General features: G+C 52.4%; 5 protein-coding genes across 5 annotated transcripts; 1 reads left to right on the forward strand and 4 right to left on the reverse strand.

The window, feature by feature from the left end:
• Positions 1 to 502: 502 nt before the first annotated feature.
• Positions 503 to 2,948, reverse strand: Z520_10093 (uncharacterized protein; the record flags this gene model as incomplete). Its single annotated transcript, XM_016780587.1, has 3 exons — positions 503 to 2,123; positions 2,183 to 2,754; positions 2,811 to 2,948. The coding sequence occupies 3 exons, from the start codon at positions 2,946 to 2,948 to the stop codon at positions 503 to 505; spliced, it is 2,331 nt and encodes a 776-aa protein (XP_016628190.1).
• A 2,272-nt stretch (positions 2,949 to 5,220) lies between these two features.
• Positions 5,221 to 6,884, reverse strand: Z520_10094 (uncharacterized protein; the record flags this gene model as incomplete). Its single annotated transcript, XM_016780588.1, has 3 exons — positions 5,221 to 6,526; positions 6,581 to 6,765; positions 6,822 to 6,884. 3 exons carry the CDS (start codon positions 6,882 to 6,884, stop codon positions 5,221 to 5,223), a joined length of 1,554 nt encoding a protein of 517 aa, XP_016628191.1.
• Positions 6,885 to 8,951: 2,067 nt separating this feature from the next.
• Z520_10095 (uncharacterized protein) lies at positions 8,952 to 9,973 on the forward strand (the record flags this gene model as incomplete). The annotated part of the gene is made up of 2 exons (XM_016780589.1): positions 8,952 to 9,039; positions 9,099 to 9,973. The coding sequence occupies 2 exons, from the start codon at positions 8,952 to 8,954 to the stop codon at positions 9,971 to 9,973; spliced, it is 963 nt and encodes a 320-aa protein (XP_016628192.1).
• A 204-nt stretch (positions 9,974 to 10,177) lies between these two features.
• Z520_10096 (uncharacterized protein) lies at positions 10,178 to 10,975 on the reverse strand (the record flags this gene model as incomplete). Its single annotated transcript, XM_016780590.1, has 1 exon — positions 10,178 to 10,975. The coding sequence occupies one exon, from the start codon at positions 10,973 to 10,975 to the stop codon at positions 10,178 to 10,180; it is 798 nt and encodes a 265-aa protein (XP_016628193.1).
• A 455-nt stretch (positions 10,976 to 11,430) lies between these two features.
• On the reverse strand, positions 11,431 to 12,636 carry Z520_10097 (uncharacterized protein; the record flags this gene model as incomplete). Its single annotated transcript, XM_016780591.1, has 2 exons — positions 11,431 to 12,458; positions 12,519 to 12,636. The coding sequence occupies 2 exons, from the start codon at positions 12,634 to 12,636 to the stop codon at positions 11,431 to 11,433; spliced, it is 1,146 nt and encodes a 381-aa protein (XP_016628194.1).
• Positions 12,637 to 12,784: the final 148 nt, after the last annotated feature.

Consider the following 12,784-nt stretch of genomic DNA (forward strand, 5'->3'; position numbering starts at 1 on the left):
TGCCATTATTATTATGATTGGATTTCAAACTCCGCACATAATAATATCAACAATGTTCCCATTCCGTGCAGTCCAATCCAACCACGTGCCAGCCTCAAGCAATGCTATTGTCCATTGGTATTACCTTCGCCAACCTCACAAGCGTAACGAGATCATAACGGCGCCTACAAAGACGCTGTACTTATAGGCTTTGATGGCTTGTAGCGGCGTTGAACTGATTGATTACAGCTATATCCCGTGGCTATTTATTTGTGTTTATCGATCTTCATATCCATATTTACATGAAGAGATTCGCTGAAAATGGAACACCTACTAAAACATTTCGAAAATCCAGAACATGCCGATACCTGCTTGCGATGCTATGGTGGGGGCGTATATGTGCGTAGTAGATACATATCAAGATGGGTCGTTCGTCACATTTGTCCTTTTCCCTTATGCCCACACGGCCAGCCAAATCATTGGCTCGCAGCCAAATTCCTGCAATGCATCACAAACAAACGCTTTACAAGAATAATTGGCCAACTGCAATAGCGGCACAGATTACCACGCTCAACATGGTGCCTGGAAGCTGGGTCTGAACGGTGGCACCGCCCGTGAAGGGCGTGACATTGAGAGGGGCCACTGGGGTGGAAGACGCAGAGGCTGAGGACGACGGCGATGGAGCAAGCCACCCACTGTTGCTTCCTGGAGATGTAGATGCAGCTGCGACAGGGGACAGCGATGCGGTCGCAGTGCTGGCTGCGCCGCCGGCAGGCTGCGAGTAGGTCCAGGAGGAGACGGAAGCAGCTGCGACTGAAGTTTCAGCCGTGCCAGACGGGTGCAAGGGCGCTGCCGCGGCACCAGACGGCGCAACCGGCACGACAGTCTGAGTCATGACAGCGGTGGCAGTGGGAGCGGGAACTGTCAAAGTCACCGTCGTCACGGTGGGAGCGCACACGGAGCAAACAGTCACTGTGGTGGTGAATCCGTTGGGGCATCCATTGGCTTGAGTAGGCCACACGAATGGTGCAGTGGTTGTGGCTGCTGCAACAGGAACCGAGGTGGTCCAGTGGAAGGGATGCTTGGTGAAGCCACTAGGACCGATGTCGGTGTATTCCGTCGTCCAGACGGTGACCGTGTACTCGCCCGCCGGGCTGGAGGTTGTGCTTGTCGTGGCTGACCAGTCTTCCCAACTATCGTAGCCGCTTGTCGTCGTGGCGTCAGCAACTGGGCTGCTGCCGACGGAAGTCCAGTCTCCCCACTGCCAACCGGTATAGGCTACAGATGCGCTGGAAGTCGTTGCAGGGCTGACATAGACCGAAGAAGTGGTCGAGGGACCGTGGCCGTGCGAATGGCTATATGAACCGTGCGAATGGCTATAGGAGCTGGTGGTTCCAGCCGGTGCAGTGGTGCTGGAGCTGGGCGGCAAGCTCGTTGGAGCGACTGGGCTGAGGGACTGGCTAGAAGTCGTCGTGATGCTGCTCGAAGAAGTCGTTTCGCCAACGGGCCCAAGAGGGTGGCTGTACGTGGTCGTGGTCGTGGTTTCAGAACTTGTGGTTGGAACCGGAGGTGCCGAAGTTGTGCTTGACGTTGTTGTGACCGGAGACTCTGGAGCACTGCTTGAGGTGGTTGAAGACGAGGTCGAAAGAGGAGCACCGATGGTCGACGTCGTTGTGGTTGTCGTAGTAATAGTAGTTGTTGTTGTAGTGCTAGTTGTCGACTCGGTAGTCGTCGACGTCGTTGTTGTTGTCGACGATGATGTTGTGCTAGACGTCGTCGGCGGTGCACAGGATAGCTGTCCAAAGATGTCCTTGATGTTGGCAGCATAGCTCTGACCATTGATCTGGTTGTTCTCCGAGTAGGTGGCCTCCCAAAGCATGACACCTGCGAAGATACCCTGATACGGGCTCGTGCAAGCATACTCCTCAATCAGAGCCTGGGCTTGATCCAGGTCCAAGTAGTGGTTGGGATTAGCGGCGGTCGTTGACGCCGGAAGACCCAAGAACATCTTGATATCTCCGTTCAACGAATTGTCATGCAGCCACTTCGCCCAGCCGAAGGTGGGGTCGGCGGTGGTATCGAGAGAACCCGAGCTGAACAACGACGCTGCCGAGCATTGATCGGTGTTGTAGTATTGAATAAACCTGGCTTGCGTTAGCTGCTGCATCGTTGGTCAGAGGATGAGCGTGAGGGCAGTTCATACAGGTAGTCGATCATGGAGTGTTGGATCGCATCATCGAGATGGGCATCGGGCACGACACACTGTGGTGCGGCGGAGATAATGTAGGTCTTCGAGCTATCCTCAGCGAAGTTGGCTCGCAGCTCGTTGACCAGGTCAGCATATCCAAAATCACCGCCCGACTCGATATCCAAGTCGAAACCATCCACAACGGTATCGCCAAACGGTCGGGGAAATTGTACCAAGGTGGGATCCTGGACAGGGCCGAATGAACCCCAGAGAAAGTCGGCGAAGGATTTTGCGGAATTTGTCGTGGCGATGAAATTGCCACTGGCTTCACCTCCGATCGAGGCAAGGATCTTTTTGCCTTTACCTTGGCAGACAGCGACGTCGGCCGCGATCTCGTCGCAGGTCGTGTAGACATTGGTCTGGGTACCGTTGGGTGACTTCCAGGTAACGCTGCCACAAGCATTCCCATAATTTGTTCCCGGACCACCGGTTTGATCTGGAAAGATATTCACGAAACCAATGGGAATGATATCCATAGTAGTATCCTGGCAGAAATCGGTCAGGCGATTCTGGTCGGGTCCTTGGCCCTATACGCGTATCAGCGCCGAAGCAGAACGTTACCGACTGTTTGTTCATCTCTCACCCAGTAGACAGCCAGGCTCGGTTGAGAGGAGGCTCTCTTTGCGGCAGTAGAGCGAGTTCCGAAAATTGGTGATGCCATTGCAGACGAAATGAACGCCGCCATTGCCAGCAAGCTGGCGGCGAACCCGGTGGAATGCATGATGTAGTGCTTTCCGTGCAGGACGAAAAAGAGAGCGAATTGGAAAAAGGAAAAGGCAAAAAAGCAACACGCAGCGAGAGAGTGTGTGGGCTCAAGAGGCCCGTAAAGGAAGGACTGGACGCAAGCAATAGCCTGCCAACGCAAAGGTAAACACCGTAAAGAATGGAAGCGTTGAAGAAGAGAGAGAGAAGAGCCAAATCAATAAACCGCAAAGTCAAAATGCGACCCATATGTACTGACGAGGTCCCAGGCGAAGGGACTGTACCATTCCTCTCTGCGAGTACGCATCTGTGGAGGGGATGACACGATGGTACTCCACCCATCAACCTGGAACACCCTTACCGTTCGTTCTATACCGAGATTGGGCAGACGGCCCTACCTATGCTGCGGCTCAAATAGTAGCCAAGGTCTCCTCGGGGCTCCTTTTGGGGCCGGAAACAATCGAAGCGCTCTTGGTGACATTCCTGAAGGATGAAGCAGGCTTCACGGCAGCCCTATGCACGATTGAGGGGAAATCAGGAGGATGGATGTCGCATTTGGGTGGCTTGAGGGAGCGAAGGGGGCGCGAGTCTGAGAACATCAGCGCTTCACGATGGTATGGCGTAAGCGGCGAAAGCCTCTCAGATGATGGCGCTGGGAAAGCGACTTTTTCGCAGACGGCCTCGACGGGTGTTTGTGGGATGTGCTTCAAATTTCCGAGCCAGGCTTTCTGATGTTGAGGTGGAACAACTCTGGACGAGATGTAGTCACCTCCTGGAACCCTGATTGGTTCAGAGAGCAACTCCACGTGCCAAGGTTCGCGCCAGGGGGTTATGGGGTTTCCTGATCCGGACTAGCCTATCCCCTTCAGGGGCAACCACCGAAATGGAACAGCGACCATTATTTGGGCAACAAACAGGCAGACAGACACTAAGTCCGTACGATCACCATCTCGGCCTTCGGGAGCACAGGAGATCTGTGGCTGATCTTTGCCCTACAGCCACAGTTGCGCCATGCCTGGAGTACGGAGGATAGAGGCCAGACTCTGTACTTGTACCTTTCACGAGAGCTGGCGTCCATGCCTTTTGCAGCACCAGGTACGCGGTACACTGAACCAACAGCCTCGACACCATCCCAACATCTTTCTCCCCACTCTCAGGAAAAAACAAAAGAGCTGAATCAAACAATAAAATTATGTCCCCAAGTCTTGGCGCGATGAGCAAGATCTAAAATTGGCTTTCAAGGTAGACTGGGGCACCGGAGTAAAATTGCCCCTTCCCAAATAAAGCGCTGCCTGAAGACGTCGAGGCTCATATATTTCTTCACCTCGTACTCGTAAAGCCAAGCGGGGCGAGTTCATTAGTAAGAAGTCAGATATATCAACAAGGCCCCGTATATATCATGCGCGGCGAGAATCCTTCTGCAAGATCACAATGCTCCCTCGACTCGTATTTCAGGTAGCGTCGACCACTGATACTTCCTTCATGTGCTATGTTACAGAGCGCCGCCGCCAAAGCACTTGATCTTCTGAGTTGAGGAAACTGAAGCGGCGAACCTTCCAGCTTGTAGGAGTCATCACCGACGACCTTTTCAGATGTGTGTGTTACTCGCTTACGGCTTTGTGAACGACGGGCAAAGATATGCGCTTTCCTCGTCACCCGGTCAGGAATGCCACCAGAATACCAAAAATGTCGTCCAAAGTCCTCTCTATCTCGTCTAATCTGAGGAGATGTAGGTCGCAGATCGGAAGTGGAGCTATTGATCACCCCGATCGAATGACTGACAGTCTGTGACGGACAGAAGCAGATCCTCTGATCGTCATAGTGTAGGCGTCGATCGGACCAAGCACCTGTTACTAATCGCGTTGGAAAAGCAGAGAGCCAGCAACTGTTACCCGTCCGACGCTACTTCAAGGTCAGTCTTGCAGTCCATGGCCAACAAGTCACCTTCCCATGACTACAATCATGGCTAGAGAACCAAATTCTCAAGTCACATGGTCGTGGCGCAGAGAAAGGTTTTATGACAACGAACAATCAAAGCAATCCGTCAGTGTGCGGGCGGGACAAGGTCAGCTCTTCTAATATACTGAATTTTGACTTCGACTTTGAATTCGGGTTTCTGCGGGAACGATGATGCATGTACGAATGTATGTACAAACGTGCAGATCAGGCAAAGTGCCTTGTGACCCTTCCTTTTCCAAACCAACTTGCCTCCCGACCAAATGTGAATTGTCAAGACCTAGAGCCGAGCGGTCCTTCTTGAGCTGACGGAGAAAGCACTCCCGTCGAGAAGACTATGAGCTGGCAGTAATCTTCTCTGCAACGACAGACTCATGAGCCACCTCTTCACTGCTAGTCTCGCTGCTGACTTCTTTGATAGGGCCGGTAAACTTCTTGCGAGCCCGTAGGATGTAGTTGAGAGTAGCACAAATCATAACGAACCCAAATACAGGAGAAGCGTAATTCATGTTCTGTCCTGTGACTGGAAGATAAGGTGGGAATGGCAAGAAGATGATGAGGAAAACGCAGAATGCGACCGTAAGGATGTTGACCAAAAGACCAAATTTTCCCATTGTCCATGGTCCAAAATTGATAGGGTTGGAGGTGTTGAAGCGGCGTATAGCGAACATGACTGTGGGAATGGCGTAGGAAAAGTAAAAGCCCAGCGTTGTCAGAGAGATCAGGGCATTGAAAGCAGTGGTAGATCCAATGTTGATAAGGGATAGAAGGGAGACGGAAACGAAAATTGCGAGGACGGCATTGGTTGGACACTTATTCCAAGGGGTGATGTGCGAGAAGAAGCCGGAAAATGGAACACCATGATCTCTCGCAAACGCCCAGATTAGGCGGGAGACTGATGCTGTGCATCCAAAGAGGTTCATGGTGAAGACGATAATGACTCCAGTCATCATCGCGGTCGCAGCCTTCTGGTTGTTGGTGGCTTGCAGGAAAACTGCAATAATAGGGAATCCAGTAGGGGTCGAGAGAACGGTATCGGCATCGGTGATGGCGTAGAGGATGGTGATGATATATGCAAAGCCAGCCAATCCGTTGATTGTGACTGACCAAATCATCGCGCGCGGAATATTGAGAGGCGCATTGTACGCTTCCTCGCTCATGTGGACGACCGCATCAACGCCCGCGAGTGCGAAGGCCGGTGTGAGGAACCCAATACAAAAGCTGACACCATCACTGGTCCAGCCGCTGGCGTTAATGAATGTACCCCAAACGTCCTTGTCGCTGGCCTTCGTGCTAGTCGCTAGAATGGCGATGAAAATGATGAAGAAGAATAGCACGTGAAGAAACCCTCCCAAGGTCTCCCAAAGCGGTAAAAACTTCTTGCCAAAGGTGTTTCCCAGTGCGGCGACGCCAGCAAACCCAATCATCATGAGTGTTGCATGCCACCGCTTCGCGTCATATCCGGAATAATTTAGGATCGCAACGCCTTGGATCATGGTTGCAATCAAGTAACATACGGATGCCACGGCTGCGACCCATCCAGTGATGGTGACCCAGCCCTGCACGTAGCTGATGATTGCGCGCCATCTGAGAGGCGAATGCTCTGCACTCCAGTGATACTGAGCTCCAGCGATTGGCGAGCTAGATCAACAATCAGCCAGTCATTCTTTCATAGGGACCAATTTGAAGCCATACATAGAGGCCATCTCAGCAAAGGATCCGGCGATACACAGAGTTCCGAGCGCAGACACGATAAATCCGTACACAACAGAGGCAGGGCCGCCATTGCTGTAAGCACCGGCAAACAGGGCACTCGTGGCTTCCCATGTGCATAGAGTGCATGCCGACATACCCAGCAATGCCCAAAAGTTCCATTCTCGCTATAGAAAGAAGTCAGCGGCATGCGGCAGAGCATATTTTATGCTGTCAACCCCACCTTCAACACTTGCTTCTTTCCTGCTGCCTCCAAAGCAGCGGCGTCTGAAGTGAATGCGGTCATTTTGACGATGAATCGCTACTACGGAAGGTAAAAGGGTGCAAAAGACAGGTGAAACAGACGCGAAATGAAAGAATTGCCTGCATAGAAGTGAGGAAAGTGAAAACCACGGGCGCGGGCGTGGCGGTACTTGAGTCTTATTTGTACTCCTATCGGGAGCATGTTGGTTGCCTCTGGACAAGGTGCCTCTTAGCGAGACAAGTATTGGTTTCTCACGCTAGCTTTGGCGAGGCAGGCGCGAAGGTGTGAAAGGGCCAGGGCATGAAGTTGGCCTGATTTCCTTTCCCATGTCGTCTCTGCTGCATGGCGCACATGGGTGAACTTTGAAGGGATTCACGCTCGAGGATCCATGTTGTCCATGGGGTTCTCCACAGAGTTCGGAGCAATAGCAACAAGCAGGTGCTAAGGTATGCTCCTCTAAGTTCTGTCTGACAATCTGTATTCCAAGTTAGCAGGCGTCAAATGACAAGCTCGGGTCTCGCAGACCTTTATTGTTGAAGGAATGACTCCAGCAAGCTGACACGAGCGCTGTTGGACTGACATTGGAAAGACATTATCTCGGGCTTTTCCCAGGGGCATCACCTCCGCCAATAGTAGTGCAGAACTCGATGCGCGGATCAGCGCCATGCATTGCCGGGAGGTGCTCGTCCTTGCCCCAAAAACGCCACTATCAACGGAAGCGGCCCTGACTGGGGAACGAGCTTCCGGCTGGTTGCAATCCCACTCAAGCCTTACCTGGGGGCCTTGCCCGTCCTAGTCGTTTGAGCTTATCTGAGGGGAAGAGGACCCTCAATGAGCCTTCCTAGAAGCACTTTACTGAAGCGCCGACCAACGAGTGTGGAATGCGAATATTAGGGACACGACAGAGATGACTTCTCAACGTTGCTTGCGTGAGCAATGAAGACTGTTGCGGTTGCCGATGGCCCGCAGTCTTGGTGGTGTGAAAGACGTGCAGATTTTAGTCGATAGTTAGTTGTTGGTTGCTTTATCCAGGAACCAGGGTGTCAGATCCAGGGTGAGAGGAGAGGGTCTCCAATGCCTGAACCTCTGCACTGCACAGTAAGCTAAGAGAATGCATGCGGTGGACCTAACAAGCAACCTAGCAACCAGACAAGGAACGATCGCCGTCAACGTTGCATACCTAGGTACTTAAGTATGAGTTTTGCTGTTGCGCATTTGCACCGAAGAGTCCCACTGACCTGCAAGTGAGCAGAGAAGCCAGGGCACTCAGGCGAACATGCCTCCCTTGTTCTCACCGCTGTTGCAGGTTTCTAGACTCGAGACACTTCCCTTCGCCCCAGCGCGAACCATGGGAGCAACGTGGCAGCCGAACAAACCTTGGAAGCGAATGCGCCTAGATATCAGCCCGCTCCGAACTCAAAGAGGTCTTGCCGAGCCCATTGTGCAAAGTGGTGGTTGAGGAGAAACATTGGCTTGGAAGAAAAGGGTCAAAGAGACATGGCCAGGGGTTAGTGAGGCTTGTCACATCGCCAAAAGATACGGTATGTTCTCTGAGTGACGGGGACTTTAGCTATCATTACCAAATAAAAAGTCCCAATCACAATATCGCGCTGTATCCCGGTGCTTGGACACAGCCATGGCCCGTGAAAGGCCATCCGTCGGGGTCAAAGCCATGTCGATCTTCTCACCTTTTAGTGGGTGGCGTTAATAGTAACTTGTCCCTGCCTGGACGATACTTGTGAAGCCCACTGTGCTGGCTGGTTGTAGGCCAAGCAGCGAAGATGTGAACCATAGAACCCACTGAACTCCCGCTGGGAGTCTACCACAAGGAAGCGACAAGATAATGCCTCAATAGCATGCTAAATAGGTAGGAAGGCGGGGTGATGAAAGCAAAGAGAGCAGTGGGAGAAAATAGTTGCTCTGAACAGGCACCGCAGTCACCGCAGTCACCGCAGTCACCGCCTTTGAGTCTTCACCGCCCTATTTTTTGACAGGGCAGAATATCCTGAAATTTTGTTGTTGCGATGTCCCCCAGAAGACCCAAAATGAAAGCCTTGACTACGACAATATTCATCGTGCCACTCCAATCTCACGGTTGGATTTTGCAGGATGGCGCCACCTCTAGATGACCTCGCGGCAATTTTCAATGATCTTGGAGATCTAGAGAGAGACTTTGCTCAGGTTGAGATTGATTCTTGTAAGAAGCCATTCCGATCCCGCCTGCCGCACACCCTGCACACTCTGACATTGAGCCAGTGCGAAGAAAGGAATTCCACTCACGACCTCTCTATTCAAAGAGGGCAGCGCTATTTGAGCGGATCCCAGATTTCTGGCCAACCGTGTTTGGCTCCGGGCCTGAGGACATCCGGCAATTCTTCTCTCCAGACGACCTCCCGCTCATTGCCTCCATCAAGTCTTTCTCCGTCGACCGGTACCAGATCAAGACGGAAACCGAAGGAGAACCCCGCAGCGTTCGATTCACATTTCGCTTCGCCCCCAATGAGTTCATGGAGGATACCAGCTTGGTGAAAGAGTTCGAATATCGTACGGCTGAAGATGGACCTGGTAACCTGATCTCGAAGCCGGTTCCGATCAAATGGAAGGGAAAGAAGAAGGACCCAACACGTGGTCTTCTCGATGCCGCTGTCGAATTGTACAAAGCAGAGGAAGCGTTGAAGCTTAAGAATGGAGACAAGCTAGTTGAAATTGTGGACCGGGAGGCTCTGTGGCAGTATGAAAAGCTCCTCGTCAAGCTTGAGGAAGATGAAACTGCCAATCAACAACCAAGTTTCTTCTCTTGGTTCGGCTTCAGGGGCGCGGTCAATGCCGGAAAATCGAAAAGATCGGCTGGCGACAGAGCAGATGGGTCCAAGGAGGAGGAGGAGGATGACGGCGAAGATGAGTCTGATGAGATGCCAGAATTCGAGATCTTCCCTGCCGGTGCCGAGGTAGCCAACGCTCTGGCAGAAGATCTCTGGCCTGACGCCATGGACTATTTCTTGTCGGCTGGCCGAGAATATGAGGGCGTTGACGACGAGGACGAGGATGAAGAGGAAGATGAGGACGACGCTCCGGAGTTGGTGCTGGCAGAGGACGATGACAGACCGCGCAAGAAGCCGCGCAATAGTTGAGGTGTCGATGGAAACGGCTGGGATATGGCCGCTCATGAAAGCAGCGGGGAGAGGCTCTCGGTGGTGGCCGACTGGCGTTCAGGCGTTCAGGATAGCCGATTTCCTTCGAATGCTGTGTTCTTTTTGGGATCATCTGAATCGCGCTCAAGTGCGCTCATCGGCTTTGGGGCATGCAAACCAAAGATAGGACCATCATTGCCCTCCTCAAATGACAATTACTAAAATCAACAATATCACCAAAACCACAATCAACACCCCAATACAGCAACTACTCACACTATCTTCGTTCCGTCTAATCACCTCGCCCACTTTCTTCACCCCAACACTCAACTTCCCTCCCACCCGGTCTGCCAGGGTGTCCACCTCGTCCAGCAGGGCCCCTTGTTCCTCTAGTTCGCGACCCATGTCTTCTGCTTGGCCACGCAAGACCCCAACACTCTGGAAAACGCCGTCCAGCTGTTCGTCTTGTTCGCGCATCATCATCTCTTGCTGCTGAGCCTCGAAGGCCCCGTAGGGATCGTCGTCGTCTTGATCATGATCATCTTCGAAGGATGACGGATTCGGCAGTCTCCCATTTGGTCCTTTTGTGGTGCCACTGCCGCCGGTGGGCGCGGGAGTCGTAGACGTAGGGTATACTCCTCCCCCAGCGACGTGTGTATCTGCTGTAACACCTTCCAACTCCCTCCTCATGCCCTCCACCTCATCACCCACATCCTTGACAAACTGTCTCCGTCGCTGCACCTCGGCGACATCAAGCCCAAAGCGGTACGGATCCGACTCCACGGCCGTGACGCTGTCCAACAGATCCGCGAGGTCTGCGGTGAGTGTTTCGAGATTTGAACGCAGCTCCGCACGCGACTGCTGCAGTTCCGGGGACTTCGCGGACGTGGACAGCGTGCGGATCCGGAGGTAGCTGGAGAACAGGTGCCGCGTGCTTTGGAGCGTCGACTGTACGTCGGTTTGTACTTCGAGGAAAGGGTCGGAGGACGGAGGGTTCGCCATTATTGTGAGTTGTGAGGAAAGACGGGGTCTAGGGGTGTCGATGGGGTGGAAAGAGAGTGAGGCGCAGAATGCGCAGATTTTTAGGGATTTACTGCCTGGGTCATTCTAAAGTTTACATAAAAACAGAAGTCGTGGTTAAGCCGTGAGAGTGCGAGAGGTTGAGCCTTGAGGTCGAGAAGTGTCTTGAATGACATCGGCGGAAACCTGGCCGAGGCCTGGCTGTGTCTTTCGCATGATCATCAGCCGCTTCTATCTGTTGTATAACCACTCGACAGCAACGGATTCTGGTAAATACAATCGTGTGGTGATATGCAATACTTGTACATTGCCCGAAAGCTTTTGATAAATGCGACGGCTTTAAGCTCGGGACACCCTTCATCTTGGACTTCACTCCATCTTGTATGCCTTAGAACTCGGGCCACTGGCTGGACCAAGACATGATCTGTAACTCTTCTTCAAGAAGCTGTCTTCTGTTCCTGCTCACGAAGCTGATCATACATGATCAAACTTCTTCTTGACTTGTCTCCCGCCTTCTCCCGAATACTTTGCACCGTGCTCTCCACTACCCTGGTCAATCCACTCAGTTCAGCCTGCAACTGCTTCCCCAACTCCGCATTCTTGACAGATTCGATCTTCAGAGCCCATTTCATCGCATTCTGTACCGGCAACAGTTCTGCCAACGCAAGATTTGTTCTCTCTACCTCTTTCTGTCGCTCGAGGTGGGAATGTAAACTTTGGCGACCCAGGTGAAGCAGCTTGGTCGCATAGTTGGCGACTTTTCCCTCCAGGTCCTGGCCACCATGAGCATAGACTGCTTTTGCTGCAGCTAGTTCCAACAATACCGCCAGAACGACCGGATCTTTTCTCGCGTCCACTTCACCTATCGTCAGCTTGCCACCTCCATGCTCTTCATCTTCCAGCATTCGTGCAACATATTCGGCTCGCCGCGAAGCTGCCTCAAGTTCACCGCCCTGGAAATTCGCCAGAGCCGCACGGTTGTGGAAGCCTAGCATCAACTCTCGAGCCACGCCCTCTCGCGAGAGCTTGACGCCCGTTTCAGACGGTTTCTCTGCACACCGTAGAATGATTCGCTCTTTGCCCACTTCACAGGCTTTGCGGGTGATTTGCTGATAAAACCGAGATGGGAGTTTGATTTTGGCCATGACCGATCCATGGAGGAATGGGGGCAGATTGTCCCAATCTGTGTCGTTGTGGTTTCGTCCGAGAAATTTTACTAACTTGAGGATACTTTTGTGAACATTCGGCTTGTCATAAAAATGTATTGGTTCCAGCTGGATCTTCTCATCGTCGTCCATTGTTACCGTGACTCCGGGTTCCTTGGTGAGAGTGCCATGCCGCGAAGCCTTGTAAATGAGATCGCGATGGTGGTTTTCCAACGCAGCCGGCATGAAGACTTTTTGGCGCCATGTGAGGAGGAGATCATCGAACTCGGGATTGGACGTCTGATTGAAAGATGGTATTACTTCACCGGTGTAAGCACAGAAGATCCAAGACAGAAAGTTTGGCAACAATGTGGACGTACCTTTTGATCTCGAGCGGGTGGTGCTGAATGACCGCGCCGATTTGGCCCAGCTCGAACTCGAAATATTTCGTCGACAATTCCTACAAATGTAGACGAAGTTTTGACCGGGCTGCGCCATGGGAAATGAGGACACCTCGAAGCCTGCCTAGACTGAGCTGCCGTGAGAAGTTTTGTTTGTCTGGCTGAAATTGGCAGTTCGTGGCTGCGCTCCCATTGAATCTCCAAAGGTAAAGCCTCGAGGTGTTTTCAAGTCGCTCCACCTTCCA

The sequence above is a fragment of the Fonsecaea multimorphosa genome (genome assembly GCF_000836435.1).
Source record: "Fonsecaea multimorphosa CBS 102226 unplaced genomic scaffold supercont1.28, whole genome shotgun sequence".
Taxonomy (NCBI): domain Eukaryota; kingdom Fungi; phylum Ascomycota; class Eurotiomycetes; order Chaetothyriales; family Herpotrichiellaceae; genus Fonsecaea; species Fonsecaea multimorphosa.